At 38.3% G+C, this 16390-nt stretch overlaps 1 protein-coding gene across 4 annotated transcripts in view; it reads right to left on the bottom strand.

Moving 5' to 3' along the window:
- schip1 (schwannomin interacting protein 1) overlaps positions 1–16390 on the bottom strand; it is a 393923-nt gene that overhangs the window by 47210 nt on the left and 330323 nt on the right. Inside the window, exons 1-2 of one of the 4 annotated variants that reach the window (XM_067449922.1) lie at positions 6955–7064; positions 6781–6910 (exon numbers count right to left, since the gene is read on the bottom strand). The exons of 2 other annotated variants lie outside the window; for them this stretch is intronic. In XM_067449922.1, coding sequence (XP_067306023.1) covers positions 6781–6810 — 30 coding nt within the window. In that variant the 5' untranslated portion in view covers positions 6811–6910; positions 6955–7064. Of the gene's footprint in view, positions 1–6780; positions 7065–16390 lie in introns of those variants that run through there. One more of the 4 variants, XM_067449921.1, reaches the window with a different exon arrangement.

Below are 16390 nucleotides of genomic sequence, written 5' to 3'. Positions count from 1 at the left end.
AAAAACTATAACCCTAAAGCGAGACATTACTTTCAAAACATGTTAAAGTCTAAATGTTTGGGCCCTGAATGTTACAGGGGAAATACTATATTTAATGCAGGGTTGCATTTATTTGATAAAAAACTGAAATATTCCTCTAGAAAAGAAAGTAAATCAGCTGTTCTCTGTGTAAGTGTATAGTAAAGTGTGATTTATTCCTGTGATAAAGCTGAATTTATCATCATTACTCCAGTCTTCAGCATCACACAATCCTTCACTAATCATTCTCATATGAGGATCTGATGATCAACACACATTCATTTATGATTATTATTAATGTCATATTTTTGTTAAAATCAAGTTTTCAAGTTCAAGAGTAGAGTATTTCGTAACATTATAAAAGTCTTTACTGTCACTTTTAAACAAATGAATGCCTCTTTGCAGAATAAAAGTATAACTGTCAATTATAAAGTAAACTATTCATTTAAATAAATGTCTTTATTTGACACAGTCTCTCACTCTCGAACTCTAAAGCAGCCTAGGGTTGTTCTTTCCTAAAATAAATGTGTCTAAACTTCGGTTTCCTGTGGAAACGAATCTTGTAACACGTCTCTCTGTGGTTTTCAGTCCCTCTCTTTGCCATCAGATAAATGCACACAAACTTTATTAAAAGAATATAAATGCAAGCGTTTTCTGGGTTCAAACAAACACTGGGCAGTAAAATGAGTCTGAGAGCCTGAACACGAGTCGTCCAATCAGCCCTCATCATCTCAGATCTTTAAAAGAAAGATTTATGAAAGATAACGAAAGAATAAATCTGTAATCAGAGCAGACAGCAGAACAACACTGATCATAAAATGCCCGGATAATGAGTCTATATCCACAATACAGCAGCAGCTCACATATCTGATGGCTTTAAAGCGCTGGTTGATTATGATTAGACTTGTTTAACTTTAGTGAGTGTGTAGTTTTGCTGTTTGAGCATAATCAACATCTGCAAAGTTACGACGCTCACAGTTCAAAGCAAAGGGAGATATTTTCTTTCACATAAATCACTTTTTAAGAACTACAACAAACGGCTGGTATAGACTACAACGAGCTTCTTCATGGGTCAGTGACATCACTAACCCTAATTTGCATAACCCCGCCCCCGGGAACATGTTGAGAAGAGGAAGAGTTGCTGTAGTCGAGCACATTTGGGAGTCGCTCAAGCTGTCGTCCGTCTTTCACATTTATTGATACAGTATGAACACAAATGCAATAGCATGTCATAAAGCGAGATAATAACATAAGTTATAACCGTAATTAAACTAAACTATCCCTGTTCTCTCTTCATCAGCAGATATTATAACCGTAATTAAACTAAACTATCCCTGTTCTCTCTTCATCGGCAGATATTATAACCGTAATTAAACTAAACTATCCCTGTTCTCTCTTCATCAGCAGATATTATAACCGTAATTAAACTAAACTATCCCTGTTCTCTCTTCATCAGCAGATATTATAACAGTAATTAAACTAAACTATCCCTGTTCTCTCTTCATCGGCAGATATTATAACCGTAATTAAACTAAACTATCCCTGTTCTCTCTTCATCAGCAGATATTATAACCGTAATTAAACTAAACTATCCCTGTTCTCTCTTCATCAGCAGATATTATAACCGTAATTAAACTAAACGATCCCTGCTCTCTCTTCATCAGCAGATATTATAACCGTAATTAAACTAAACTATCCCTGCTCTCTCGTCATCAGCAGATATTATAACCGTAATTAAACTAAACTATCCCTGTTCTCTCGTCATCAGCAGATATTATAACCGTAATTAAACTAAACTATCCCTGTTCTCTCTTCATCAGCAGATATTATAACCGTAATTAAACTAAACTATCCCTGTTCTCTCTTCATCAGCAGATATTATAACCGTAATTAAACTAAACTATCCCTGTTCTCTCTTCATCAGCAGATATTATAGCCGTAATTAAACTAAACTATCCCTGTTCTCCCTTCATCGGCAGATATTATAACCGTAATTAAACTAAACTATCCCTGTTCTCTCTTCATCAGCAGATATTATAACCGTAATTAAACTAAACTATCCCTGTTCTCTCTTCATCAGCAGATATTATAGCCGTAATTAAATTAAACTATCCCTGTTCTCTCTTCATCAGCAGATATTATAGCCGTAATTAAATTAAACTATCCCTGTTCTCTCTTCATCAGCAGATATTATAACCGTAATTAAACTAAACGATCCCTGCTCTCTCTTCATCAGCAGATATTATAACCGTAATTAAACTAAACTATCCCTGTTCTCTCGTCATCAGCAGATATTATAACCGTAATTAAACTAAACTATCCCTGTTCTCTCGTCATCAGCAGATATTATAACCGTAATTAAAATAAACTATCCCTGTTCTCTCTTCATCAGCAGATATTATAACCGTAATTAAACTAAACTATCCCTGTTCTCTCTTCATCAGCAGATATTATAACCGTAATTAAACTAAACTATCCCTGTTCTCTCTTCATCGGCAGATATTATAACCGTAATTAAACTAAACTATCCCTGTTCTCTCTTCAGCTGCAGATATTATAACCGTAATTAAACTAAACTATCCCTGTTCTCTCTTCATCAGCAGATATTATAACCGTAATTAAACTAAACTATCCCTGTTCTCTCTTCATCAGCAGATATTATAACCGTAATTAAACTAAACTATCCCTGTTCTCTCGTCATCAGCAGATATTATAACCGTAATTAAACTAAACTATCCCTGTTCTCTCGTCATCAGCAGATATTATAACCGTAATTAAACTAAACTATCCCTGTTCTCTCTTCATCAGCAGATATTATAACCGCAATTAAACTAAACTATCCCTGTTCTCTCTTCATCAGCAGATATTATAACTGTAATTAAACTAAACTATCCCTGTTCTCTCTTCATCAGCAGATATTATAACCGTAATTAAACTAAACTATCCCTGTTCTCTCTTCATCAGCAGATATTATAACCGTAATTAAACTAAACTATCCCTGTTCTCTCTTCATCAGCAGATATTATAACCGTAATTAAACTAAACTATCCCTGTTCTCTCTTCATCAGCAGATATTATAACCGTAATTAAATTAAACTATCCCTGTTCTCTCTTCATCAGCAGATATTATAACCGTAATTAAACTAAACGATCCCTGCTCTCTCTTCATCAGCAGATATTATAACCGTAATTAAACTAAACTATCCCTGTTCTCTCGTCATCAGCAGATATTATAACCGTAATTAAACTAAACTATCCCTGTTCTCTCGTCATCAGCAGATATTATAACCGTAATTAAACTAAACTATCCCTGTTCTCTCTTCATCAGCAGATATTATAACCGTAATTAAACTAAACTATCCCTGTTCTCTCTTCATCAGCAGATATTATAACCGTAATTAAACTAAACTATCCCTGTTCTCTCTTCATCGGCAGATATTATAACCGTAATTAAACTAAACTATCCCTGTTCTCTCTTCAGCTGCAGATATTATAACCGTAATTAAACTAAACTATCCCTGTTCTCTCTTCATCAGCAGATATTATAACAGTAATTAAACTAAACTATCCCTGTTCTCTCTTCAGCTGCAGATATTATAACCGTAATTAAACTAAACTATCCCTGTTCTCTCTTCATCTGCAGATATTATAACCGTAATTAAACTAAACTATCCCTGTTCTCTCTTCATCAGCAGATATTATAACCGTAATTAAACTAAACTATCCCTGTTCTCTCTTCATCAGCAGATATTATAACCGTAATTAAACTAAACGATCTCTGTTCTCTCTTCATCAGCAGATATTATAACCGTAATTAAACTAAACTATCTCTGTTCTCTCTTCATCGGCAGATATTATAACCGTAATTAAACTAAACTATCCCTGTTCTCTCTTCAGCTGCAGATATTATAACCGTAATTAAACTAAACTATCCCTGTTCTCTCTTCAGCTGCAGATATTATAACCGTAATTAAACTAAACTATCCCTGTTCTCTCTTCATCAGCAGATATTATAACCGTAATTAAACTAAACTATCCCTGTTCTCTCTTCATCAGCAGATATTATAACAGTAATTAAACTAAACTATCCCTGTTCTCTCTTCAGCTGCAGATATTATAACCGTAATTAAACTAAACTATCCCTGTTCTCTCTTCATCAGCAGATATTATAACCGTAATTAAACTAAACTATCCCTGTTCTCTCTTCATCAGCAGATATTATAACCGTAATTAAACTAAACTATCCCTGTTCTCTCTTCATCAGCAGATATTATAACCGTAATTAAACTAAACTATCCCTGTTCTCTCTTCATCAGCAGATATTATAACCGTAATTAAACTAAACTATCCCTGTTCTCTCTTCATCAGCAGATATTATAACAGTAATTAAACTAAACTATCCCTGTTCTCTCTTCATCAGCAGATATTATAACCGTAATTAAACTAAACTATCCCTGTTCTCTCTTCATCAGCAGATATTATAACAGTAATTAAACTAAACTATCCCTGTTCTCTCTTCAGCTGCAGATATTATAACCGTAATTAAACTAAACTATCCCTGTTCTCTCTTCATCTGCAGATATTATAACCGTAATTAAACTAAACTATCCCTGTTCTCTCTTCATCTGCAGATATTATAACCGTAATTAAACTAAACTATCCCTGTTCTCTCTTCAGCTGCAGATATTATAACCATAATTAAACTAAACTATCCCTGTTCTCTCTTCATCAGCAGATATTATAACCGTAATTAAACTAAACTATCCCTGTTCTCTCTTCATCAGCAGATATTATAACCGTAATTAAACTAAACTATCCCTGTTCTCTCTTCATCTGCAGATATTATAACCGTAATTAAACTAAACTATCCCTGTTCTCTGTTCATCAGCAGATATTATAACCGTAATTAAACTAAACTATCCCTGTTCTCTCTTCATCAGCAGATATTATAACCGTAATTAAACTAAACTATCCCTGTTCTCTCTTCATCAGCAGATATTATAACCGTAATTAAACTAAACTATCCCTGTTCTCTCTTCATCAGCAGATATTATAACCGTAATTAAACTAAACGATCCCTGTTCTCTCTTCATCGGCAGATATTATAACCGTAATTAAACTAAACGATCCCTGTTCTCTCTTCATCTGCAGATATTATAACCGTAATTAAACTAAACTATCCCTGTTCTCTCTTCAGCTGCAGATATTATAACCGTAATTAAACTAAACTATCCCTGTTCTCTCTTCATCAGCAGATATTATAACCGTAATTAAACTAAACTATCCCTGTTCTCTCTTCATCAGCAGATATTATAACCGTAATTAAACTAAACTATCCCTGTTCTCTCGTCATCAGCAGATATTATAACCGTAATTAAACTAAACTATCCCTGTTCTCTCTTCATCAGCAGATATTATAACCGTAAATAAACTAAACTATCCCTGTTCTCTCTTCATCAGCAGATATTATAACCGTAATTAAACTAAACTATCCCTGTTCTCTCTTCATCGGCAGATATTATAACCGTAATTAAACTAAACTATCCCTGTTCTCTCTTCATCAGCAGATATTATAACCGTAATTAAACTAAACTATCCCTGTTCTCTCTTCATCTGTAGATATTATAACCGTAATTAAACTAAACTATCCCTGTTCTCTCTTCATCGGCAGATATTATAACCGTAATTAAACTAAACTGTCCCTGTTCTCTCTTCATCAGCAGATATTATAACCGTAATTAAACTAAACTACCCTTTTTTCTCTCTTCACATGCAGATATTCTCTGGCTAATCTCACAAAAGTTTATAGATTATCATGACAGAATATGCTAATCGATGACTGAAGATAGTTAACTCATAAATTCATCATCTGATCATTCAGAAACGTCCTGTCTCATTCTACAGGTCGTCTCTTCTTCTTGAGTCTCTCTATCATTGTCCGACTCCGGTCTGATCATAAAAGGCTGAACAGTTTCTGTCATTTTCAGTGTGTGTGTGTGTGTGTGTGTGTGTGTGTGTGTGTGAGGTAATCGGAGCTGCTAACATGAGTTCTTGAAGCTCCGCCCTCTTCCTGAAAGGGCAGGGAGCAGTAGCTCATTTGCATTTAAAGGGACACACACAAAAACGGCTTGCTTTCGCTCACCCTCATGCAATAAAAAATTATCCGTGTAAAATTTCACATACACATTCTGGAGACATCAGAGACGTATCTTGTAAAAAGGGTCATTATAGAAAACCATTAATGAATGATGAAAGTGATTTAATGATGGCAGTGATGAGTGTGTGTTTAATGCATTACTGAATAAAGTGGGCTGCTTCTCTTGAGGTTATGAAATACACACACACACACTCATACACATAACGACTACACACAATCACCTGAACACATTCATACACACTCTTATGGCGCACAGACTTACAATCTGACTGTCGTGTACTGATTTCATATCTGACCGAGATCTTACTAATCCACAATGAAAGCCTCAGCTCCCAGAAGATAACAAGAGTGTCATACGATCTCAACTTGGACTCGGAGGTTTCTCCTAAAGTGAACGGCTATGAGAACAGACCCAAATGAACCCAGTAAGAGTACAGAGCTTTGAAAGGACTCGGATCCTTTGATGAGGAATCAATCTGAGCACAGTCTGGGACAACGTTGAGAAGGAGACGCATGCGAGATTCAGCATCTTAAGCTCTGATCCGATTCTAGGAGAAACATGGGAGACACTAAAGAGATCTCCTTTCCTAAACATCTGATCCTACCTGATAGGAGCAGCTGTCCTGGTGCACCATCTCTCACTGCATCCTCCGATCCGCAGCGGCCACAGGAGAAACGCCAGAGTCCCACCCAACCAACAACCAAGATGGGAGCGTCTCTCTCTCTCTCTCTCTCTCTCTCTCTCTCTCTCTCTCTCTCTCTCTCTCTCTCTCTCTCTCACGAGATGTCTCACCACCTTGATGTCTCTGGTCTTTGCATACGATGAGAGAAAGATACAAGCGGAGAGCTTGCCACAGACGGGAAAGGAGGGTGGGGTGCTGGGACACAGGACTGCTCAAGGAGAAGTGGGAGGGGCTGCTCGCCACTGACCAATCAGATGGCAGAGGGCAATGGGGCGGAGCCACAGACAAGAGAGAGGGAGGAGTGACCTTTCAGAGCGGAGCGGGGGAGGAAACGTCCCACGGATTGAGGGATAAAAGGAAAGCGAGTGAAGAAAAGACTGTGCAAAGAAAAGGCCTTTCTGTGGCACATTCCTGCAGCTAAAGCATTCCTGGGACGAGAGCACTGGAATTGAAACGCTCTTGTGTTTCTCTGTCAACTCCTCACACATTCCAGCAGCTCAAGACAAACAGCAAGTGGATAAACACACAGCAAACGCCATCAAACTAAGAGCAAATGTCCTTAACGTTTAACACTATTCCACACAACAGGTGCTGTTTGGGTCCTTCATTTACACATGAGTAAAAACACACCTTTAACACTGAGCAGCTGATGCCCACTGTCATTACAGACACTTCCTAACACACACTTACACAGCTTCAGATCATTCGATTTCTCTCTTCTTCTGATGCTGTGACCTGCCGCGCTTTCCAACTTCTTCAGACCAAAAACTCTTTATATGTGACCCTGGGCCACAAAATCAGGCACAAGGGTCACATTTTAAAAAGTGAGATATGTACATCATATGAAAGCTGAATAAATAAGCTTTCCATTGATGTATGGTTTGTAAGGACAATATTTGTTTGAGACAACTATTTGAAAATATGAAAAAAATGAGGTACAAAAATAATCGAATTATTGAGAAAATCTTTAAAGTTGTCCCAATGAAGTCCTTAGCAATGCATAGTACTACTAATAATACATTTTTATATATATTTACGGTAGGACATTTACAAAATATCTCCATAAAACATGATCTTTACTTAATATCCTAATCATTTTTGACATAAAAGAAAAATAGATATTTTTGACCCATACAATGTATTGTTGGCTTTTGCACAAATATACCCGTGAGACGCAGGACTGATGACGTGCCCCAGGGTCACACATTTAGATTTTAGTTGACATACTGTATTAATACTCTCATGTGTGTATTGATCATAGCTTTCACAACCTGTGTGAAAAAAAAAATATATACTTCAAAAGAATAAATGAATAATGCCAATTAAATGTGCTATATTTTAAATTTGTATTAAACACAATTAATTGGAGTGCTTGCTTGACCCACTGATGTAAGACTCAAGTGCATCTTTATATGTCATTTCATTAATACTTCTATTGCCTAAAGTGTAATGATGAATTTAGCATTCATGGTAAACTAGAATATACTTTAATTTCATTTCTATCGAAACTTATATGTTGTGTATGTACAGATTTATAATGACGAAGGTGCCACTGAGTACATTTGAAATATATATTAACTGAATAACACACTACAGTTAAAATCATAATTTCTGCATGTGCTTTAGTATGGTAGTCTACACACCAAAATAAGTGCACTTATTTAAAGCACAACAAAATATATAACAACATAAAGGTAACACTTAATTTTAGGGTTCAATTCTCACAATAAACTAGTTGCTTATTATCAACTACCTTACTAACTAATAATAAGCAGTCATTATGGGATTATTGAGGCAAAAGTCATAGTCAATAGTGAATATGTGTTCCCCAAACTAAAGTGTTACCGGTCTAAAATGCAAAAGTGTGCTCTCTTAAAGTACACATTCAAAAGTGCACTTCTTTTTCACAAGAGAAGCTTAAATGTCAACCTAATGGCAATTTATTTTAATATAACAGTATAGACTGTTGAGTTTTAAACAAAACACTAGCCCTCTACTTGTGTCATATACTGTAGTGTCTCAGATCCTGCAGAAATGCCATTGTAGAAGTCACATGTATCTAATGTGAGGCTTTCTCTTGAGAAGTGCAGGATAAACAGGAGGGAGTTTAATCTGTGTGTGCCATCTGGCCCTCAGTACACATAAACCAGATTAACTCTCTCCTCACTAACACACACAGACACACACAGACACACACACACACACACACACACACACACACACACACACACACACACACACACACACACACACACACACACACACACACACACACACACACACACACACACACACACACACACACCATACACCACAGTCAGGGCCAACGCACCCTCAATCTCAGAATACAGCGAGATTGTTTTATAAGAGTCATTGTGATTCACACACACTCATGTGGTAGTTTTATTCCTTTTTTAAATTCCTGGTTAAACAAATATAGCCCAGGAGAAAGAAATACAATTGTGAGGTTTAGTTCTACATTTAACCTGGCGCTAAAACCAGCGAATGTTGTCACCAGACAACCAATCATAAAGATGCTCGCCTCATTGAATATTCATAAGCTTAAAGGTGCGTAGTATTTATGAGGATCTATTGACAGAAATGCAATATAATTTTATGTTTTCAGTGGTGTATTTACATAATGAACCGTTTTGATTTCATCACCTTAAATTGAGCCATTTCTATCTACACTCCGCAGGTGAACACTCCCCTCACAGTGAAGCCGCCATTTTGTGCCGTCATGTGTCTACGGTAGCCCTAAATGGACAAACTTCTCTACAGAGCTCTAGTTACTCTCTGCTCTCTCAGACGACCACATTTTTGTCCTGTTTTGGCCACCGTAGCTTCTCTATGTGCTTGAAAAGGGAGGGGTGAGAGATGGACAACCTCAACACTAGATGCCGCTAAAAGTTACACACTGCACCTTTAAGGTGTGCAGACACTTGTGTGTGATGAGTTTATTTTGAGAGTCTGATAGCAGAATAGTGTTGTCACGACTCACGATACAATACCTTTGTATTTTGTAATTATAATATTCAATACTATTTCCAGTACCACGTAATGTCAAAAACTTTGAACAGTAACTAAAGTACTTTGCTTTTGTATCTTCTTGTCAACTGGAACCTATCATAGATTGCTTATTATGATTGGAATACAGTAATATATTAGTATTATAATAACACTGCACAGTAAAAATGAATATTTCATACTAAGTAAAGAGGGCATGCATTGACGTCCCTTTCCCAGCCGGACCGAGTGGCAGAAGATCTGCTACGTGACTGGAGTGAATTGGGGAAACTGCAAAAACAGGAGAAAAATGAACTATTATCATTTTAAACTAAAGTTTGGACTCGATCCGGTGATCCATGGATAATGACATGCAGCCAGGATTCATTTCCTGACATTTATATGAGCCTGATTTAACTCCGGGGAAATACACAAAGCAAATGTGCCTGAGAACACTTTATATCCAATATAGGTAGGTCTAATCCAGGTGATCGCACATCTCACACCTTCAACAACTCTCACATTATCACAGATTATTCGCTATAGTTTAAAAAATGGCAAAAACATATAACAAGAACTCAAGAGTTAAACTGTGTCAAAACAAATTCATCTTGAGAATGTCAGATAACTTTGATAGAGAAAGGGATGCAATGGATTACAATCAACCAATCAGCTGTTAAATTTAGATAATACCAAGATAGGTCAACCAATGACCAAGCAATGCTTCATTTTGTTCAGTCTGTGGTGTCAAAGGTCACATTGGCAATAAAAGGAGAAAAAAACCCTAGCAAAACATGGTCAGGTTAAAGTGTCTGAATTTTTTAAATTAATTTTATTGATATTTACTGACTGTGTGAAGAATTGTTTTGGTATAATATGTCACAGTTAACTTAATTTCGCTATCCTCGCCTCAACTATAGTGTCCTGCACACACTAATGAAACATTATATCTGCTGTTTGAATCATTTTTAGTTTGACTTTATATTCTCATACGTCTAGCCCTAAAACTTGTATAGTTTTTGCAACGTCCAATTAAGCTGAATAAAAAATGGCAAATATTTAATTCATGAGTTGTCAATACAATACTAAACCCACAAGTGAAGAGAGGAGAGAGTGAGAAAGCGCAGCAGGTAACAGTGTACCGATACTGTGGATACTGTGAGTATTGGAATAAACCCTGTTTTGTATGTTCAGTGTCCTAGGGCTTTTATTTTGAAGTGCATTTTCTGTTTCAATTGTTCCCCGTGTTCACTTCCCGTGTTCTCTTCCCGTGTTCACTTCCTGTGTTCACTTCCTGTGTTCACTTCCCGTGTTCACTTCCTGTGTTCACTTCCTGTGTTCACTTCCTGTGTTCACTTCCTGTGTTCACTTCCTGTGTTCACTTCCCGTGTTCACTTCCCATGTTCACTTTCTGTGTTCACTTCCTGTGTTCACATTCTGTGTTCACTTCCCGTGTTCACTTCCCATGTTCACTTCCTGTGTTCACTTCCTGTGTTCACTTCCTGTGTTCACTTCCCGTGTTCACTTCCCATGTTCACTTTCTGTGTTCACTTCCTGTGTTCACATTCTGTGTTCACTTCCCGTGTTCTCTTCCCGTGTTCACTTCCTGTGTTCACTTCTTGTGTTCACTTCCCGTGTTCTCTTCCCGTGTTCATTTTCTGTGTTCACTTCCTGTGTTCACTTCCTGTGTTCACTTCCCGTGTTCTCTTCCCGTGTTCACTTTCTGTGTTCACTTCCTGTGTTCACTTCCTGTGTTCACTTCCTGTGTTCACTTCCCGTGTTCTCTTCCCATGTTCACTTTCTGTGTTCACTTCCTGTGTTCACTTTCTGTGTTCACTTCCCGTGTTCTCTTCCCGTGTTCACTTCCTGTGTTCACTTCTTGTGTTCACTTCCCGTGTTCTCTTCCCGTGTTCATTTTCTGTGTTCACTTCCTGTGTTCACTTCCTGTGTTCACTTCCTGTGTTCACTTCCCGTGTTCTCTTCCCGTGTTCACTTCCTGTGTTCACTTCCTGTGTTCACTTCCTGTGTTCACTTCCTGTGTATAGTTGACTACCCTTTTGTTTTTGTGGTTATTGATTGCCCACACCTGTGTCTTGTTAGCCCTGTGTTATTATTACTAAACCTTAGATTTAAGATGTCCGACAGAGTGAGCAGGCTCGTGTATCTGCACGTCACCAGCAGGATTTCAGCTGAAGGTGCTGAGAGAAACAGTGAGGTAGAGCACAGATAACATCAGGTTCAGATCATCTGACTATTCTCTATTCTCTGGCCATTACATGATTCTCAAATCCCTTTCATGAGACACAAAGGACAGAGGAAATTCACCCCCCCCCCTCTCTCTTTGGATTACGAGCCATCAGAAAGCAGCACGTGTGTGTGTGTGTGTGTGTGTGTGTGTGTGTGAAATGAGAAGTCCTCACTTGTCTTTGAAATACCGTTTCTGATGTCACAGCAGTTGCTTTCTGATTGTGTGTGTGTGTGTGTGTGTGTGTGTGTGTGTGTCAGAAACCGATTCTCATGAGATGCCAGACATTCCTGAACACATCTGAGGTGGTGCGGGTCTCTATAGTCCACAAAGGACATCAGGGAGAGGTGAGGACCAAACAATGCCTTCTCTATTGGTGGCCAGGGACAGATGCTCAGGTTCATGATGCTCGTAACGAGTAATCTAACGCGTTACTATTTCCAAACCAGTAATCAGATTAAAGTTACTTATCCAAGTCACTGTGAGTTACTATTTTAGTCATTTTCCTTAGTAAAAACCGACAGCTTATCAAAATTCTCAGCCCGAGGGCTGGAGCCCGTGTTTTTTTTTCTTCTTTTTTTTTACATTGTTGCAGCCATTTAAATAGTTCAGTTTTGTTTTTAATGTCAAAGTAGTTATTTTTCATTTTGTTTCTTTATTAACCTAATTTAGAAAAATGTTCAGAGCAATTTTTTGTTTGTTAAATTAAAGTTTATATAGGCAAAACAATTCAAGAGTTGGATTGAGAGACTAGGCTATTAAACATGCGGTTAACTCACTGGGTCGTCACATAAAAAAATAAAACTTTAATTTAACAAACAAAAAATTGCTCTAAACATTTTTCTAAATGAACTTAATAAAGCAATGAAACGAAATATAACTACTTTGACATTAAAAACAAAGTAGGCTAGTTATTATACCACCACAAAGGCATTTTTGACGAGCTGAGGCAGGCTGATAGATTAGCCTACTGCTCGCAACGGCGCTCAAAAAAACGAAACGGGCTACACAATCTAAACAAAAAAAAAGTACATGCAGGTTGTCTTATAGCCTACCTTAGACTTCAGCAAAATTAATATAAATCCGATCTTCAATTCCCGCGGTATATGCTCATTTAACGGAGTTCACATCAAAGCAAAAGATTCTAGCATTTTATTCAGCAGCCCATTTCAAATTCAAAGATCTCAATATGAGAGAGAGCGACCTAAGCACTGGTAAGGTCATTTAGTCTCATTAATTTATATTGAAGATGATTGTGTTTTGTGTGACTTATTTTAAAGTTTCATTTACGGCCATATGCGTTGGCTTGCTTTACTCATTTGCAGCGATGTTGCAGTAGCACCATCATATCTATCTGACTACAACATAACACGCTCTCACACATTTATTTTTTAATTATTTGCCAGGAGTAAAATGTACACATGTGGTTTAAACAACCAGATACATTTACATTTGTCCGGTTTAGTTTGAAATGCTTTCATGCACCTTCTGAATTGGTTTGTGTGAGTGATCGGAATTAAATACGTCACGAAAGACTCTCAGAAGGCATTTAGGCCTACTCCTGGTCATTTCGCAATCAGATAGATATCTGGTCAGAGAAAACGAATGAAGGAACCGGTTGTAAAAAGGCTATAACTCTAGCAGCTGCACTGAAGAAACGGACTCTTTAACCCTGCGCGAGCCATATCTTGACAGTGGCGTAAGCTATCATGGTCTCATGTTGTTTCCAACAGCACATCTCATTGTTCCTTTTAATTATTAAGGCTCGGGCATAAATGCAATAAAGTGTGTTGCCAAAAATGGTCGTCATTTCTATTTTGAGGAGGCAGGGGTGTTGTCGGCAACTGCTGAATGTAACTAATAAAGTAACTTGTAATCTAACTTAGTTACTTTTAAAATCAAGTAATCTGTAAAGTAGTAATCAGTAATCAGTAATCAGATTACTTTTTCAAAGTAACTGTGGCAACACTGTTCCTGCCTCATGTGTCAGCTCAATGGCAAATCTGTCAAGTCACACCCTGCTCCTCTCCAGCCTGTGCTGGGCCAGATGGACCATGGCAGAGGTGCCTGTGGATGTATTCGGGCCATTTGACACTAATGCACCCGACCGCAGGTTTGCTATGACATTAACTGATTATTATAGTAAATGGCCTGAGGTCTCCTTTACTCACACTGCTGATTCTGTGGTTTTGTTTCTGGTATCGGTCTACAGCCATCATGGAAATCGTTCCTACCATTGTTCCGCTCTCTGCAACCGGACAGCTACTTGTGCTGAGAAGTTCGTGTGCTCAAACACACTGTCCAAATGGCCATCCCGCAACCTCAGCCGTGGAGACCTGTGGTAAATGACTAAAGCAGCATTTCCATAGATTGGGTAAACCCAGCCTGATCTGCTGGAGATTTGATTTCGCCTGGCAACTCAGTCTGGAATCCTGGACATTAATTTCTACTGCTTCTGTTACACTTTTGCAGGAACCAATCAAAGACTGGCTTATTCACCTGGCACGCTATTGGCAGGTTTAACATGATGAACAGATTGAGAAGCGATGGGTCGTTGCCTATTGATCACGCCTCTTGTGCTCTGATTGGTTGAAGGACTATCCAATTGCGTACAGTCATTAGAACTATGCTCATTGATCACACCTCGTGTGCTGTAGAAAATACAGAGCAGACTCCTCAGACCAATGTTCAATCTTAAAGCTACACTGTGTGATATTTTCCCCCATCTAGCGGTGAAAAGGAATATGACCATCCAGTGAATAATAGTTCTGTCCAAGATTAACATGGCAATCCCCCTCTTCACATTCAACACGGTGCCATCGAGAGTTAAAACGCGAAAGGCGAAGCTTGAATTTACGGGTATGTCCCTCTTTGGCTAATGTACTTTCAAGATGGAGGAGCAACATGACGACCGGCATCCGAACCCCTCACCCGTATGTGTTTTCAATGGCATATTATAAACTTACGAGAATACTTTATTACTTGAAAGAAGGAAATATACATTAATGAGCACATATATTTTTGAAAGAACTAAGTGTTTTTAGCTAAGAATAAACTAAAAAAGTTACACAGGGTAGCTTTAAATTGTGCTTGATCTGGTGATAGCCAGACAAGCGTTTCCACCTAAATTACCCAAAACAATTTGTCCCAGGAACCGTTTTCCCCGAGACCTGCTGTCTGCGTTTCTATCGCGGTCTTAAGTCCGCGGTGACGTAAGACTGTGTGCGACTTTCCAGTTCCCGCTGGATTTTAGGGTTTAGGGTTATACCCTAAACCTCATTTAGACCTTGATCCCTACGGTCAAAAATACACAGAGTACCACCCCAAAATGCTTATTTCCTGCTAGGACACATTCTTCACCCTTTCAGCTCTATGGTAGGCAAATGCACACAAGGCTGTCTAATTTGCCATCTGCTCCCATGCACACACCAACTGTGAAGGGTTACATGGCTCAGACACACAATGAAAAAGTATACTGATGGTAAGCGCAGTGCTTGTGCTCCTTGTTTCACTTCATACTCCGTGATAAAGTGAAGGTACAGAAGCCCTGGCATGTTCCTAAGGGACAGTTTACAGATCCTCTCACGTGTAAGAGGTTCATGATTCCCATCCCACTGCATTTTCACACACACCAACAACTCCGGCTGAGAACACGGCTCACTACCTACCCGGGATGTTCGCAAGTCTTGTTGGTTGAAGGACTATGGACCTTTAGCGATCTGAGCTCATGGTCTGAAGCTCACGACACTGGCGCACTAAGGACGCATCCGAATCCACTTTTGCTAGTTTAGAGGGTTACTTTAGCTTTTAAGCATTAAGCTTTGTAGAAACCCAGGAGTATATTCAAATGATCAAGCTTCCACCCCTCATATCCACCCAAGACAAGAGATTTATGCATTTTTTCTGTAAAAAAAAAATCCTCAGATGATGCAAAAATCATAATTTTGTGTCATCTGAGAAGTTTTTGTCCAGAGGCTAAAGACTATAGCCAGCAGAGGGGGCCATTTCCACATGTTTTACACCCCCTCATGGGGGATGGAGATCACACTCACAGCTCAGCTCAGCTCGCAGCTGCAGGCATTCATTTAAACGGAGCTATGCTGAGCAAAGTGAGTGTTTCAACTTCTCAAATTAATTTCTATTGAAGTTAATCTTCCAGAGGCATGAAGTGAAAACGCTCCAGAATGAACATGCGCTGTGAGCGACTGCCGCGAGTGCGGTCACGATTACCTCAGCTCTCATCAAAATGAATGCAATCTGACTGCGTTTGTGCTGTGACTC

This window comes from Pseudorasbora parva, chromosome 8 (assembly GCF_024679245.1).
Source record: "Pseudorasbora parva isolate DD20220531a chromosome 8, ASM2467924v1, whole genome shotgun sequence".
Taxonomy (NCBI): domain Eukaryota; kingdom Metazoa; phylum Chordata; class Actinopteri; order Cypriniformes; family Gobionidae; genus Pseudorasbora; species Pseudorasbora parva.
This window is presented reverse-complemented; position numbering and strand designations above follow the sequence as displayed.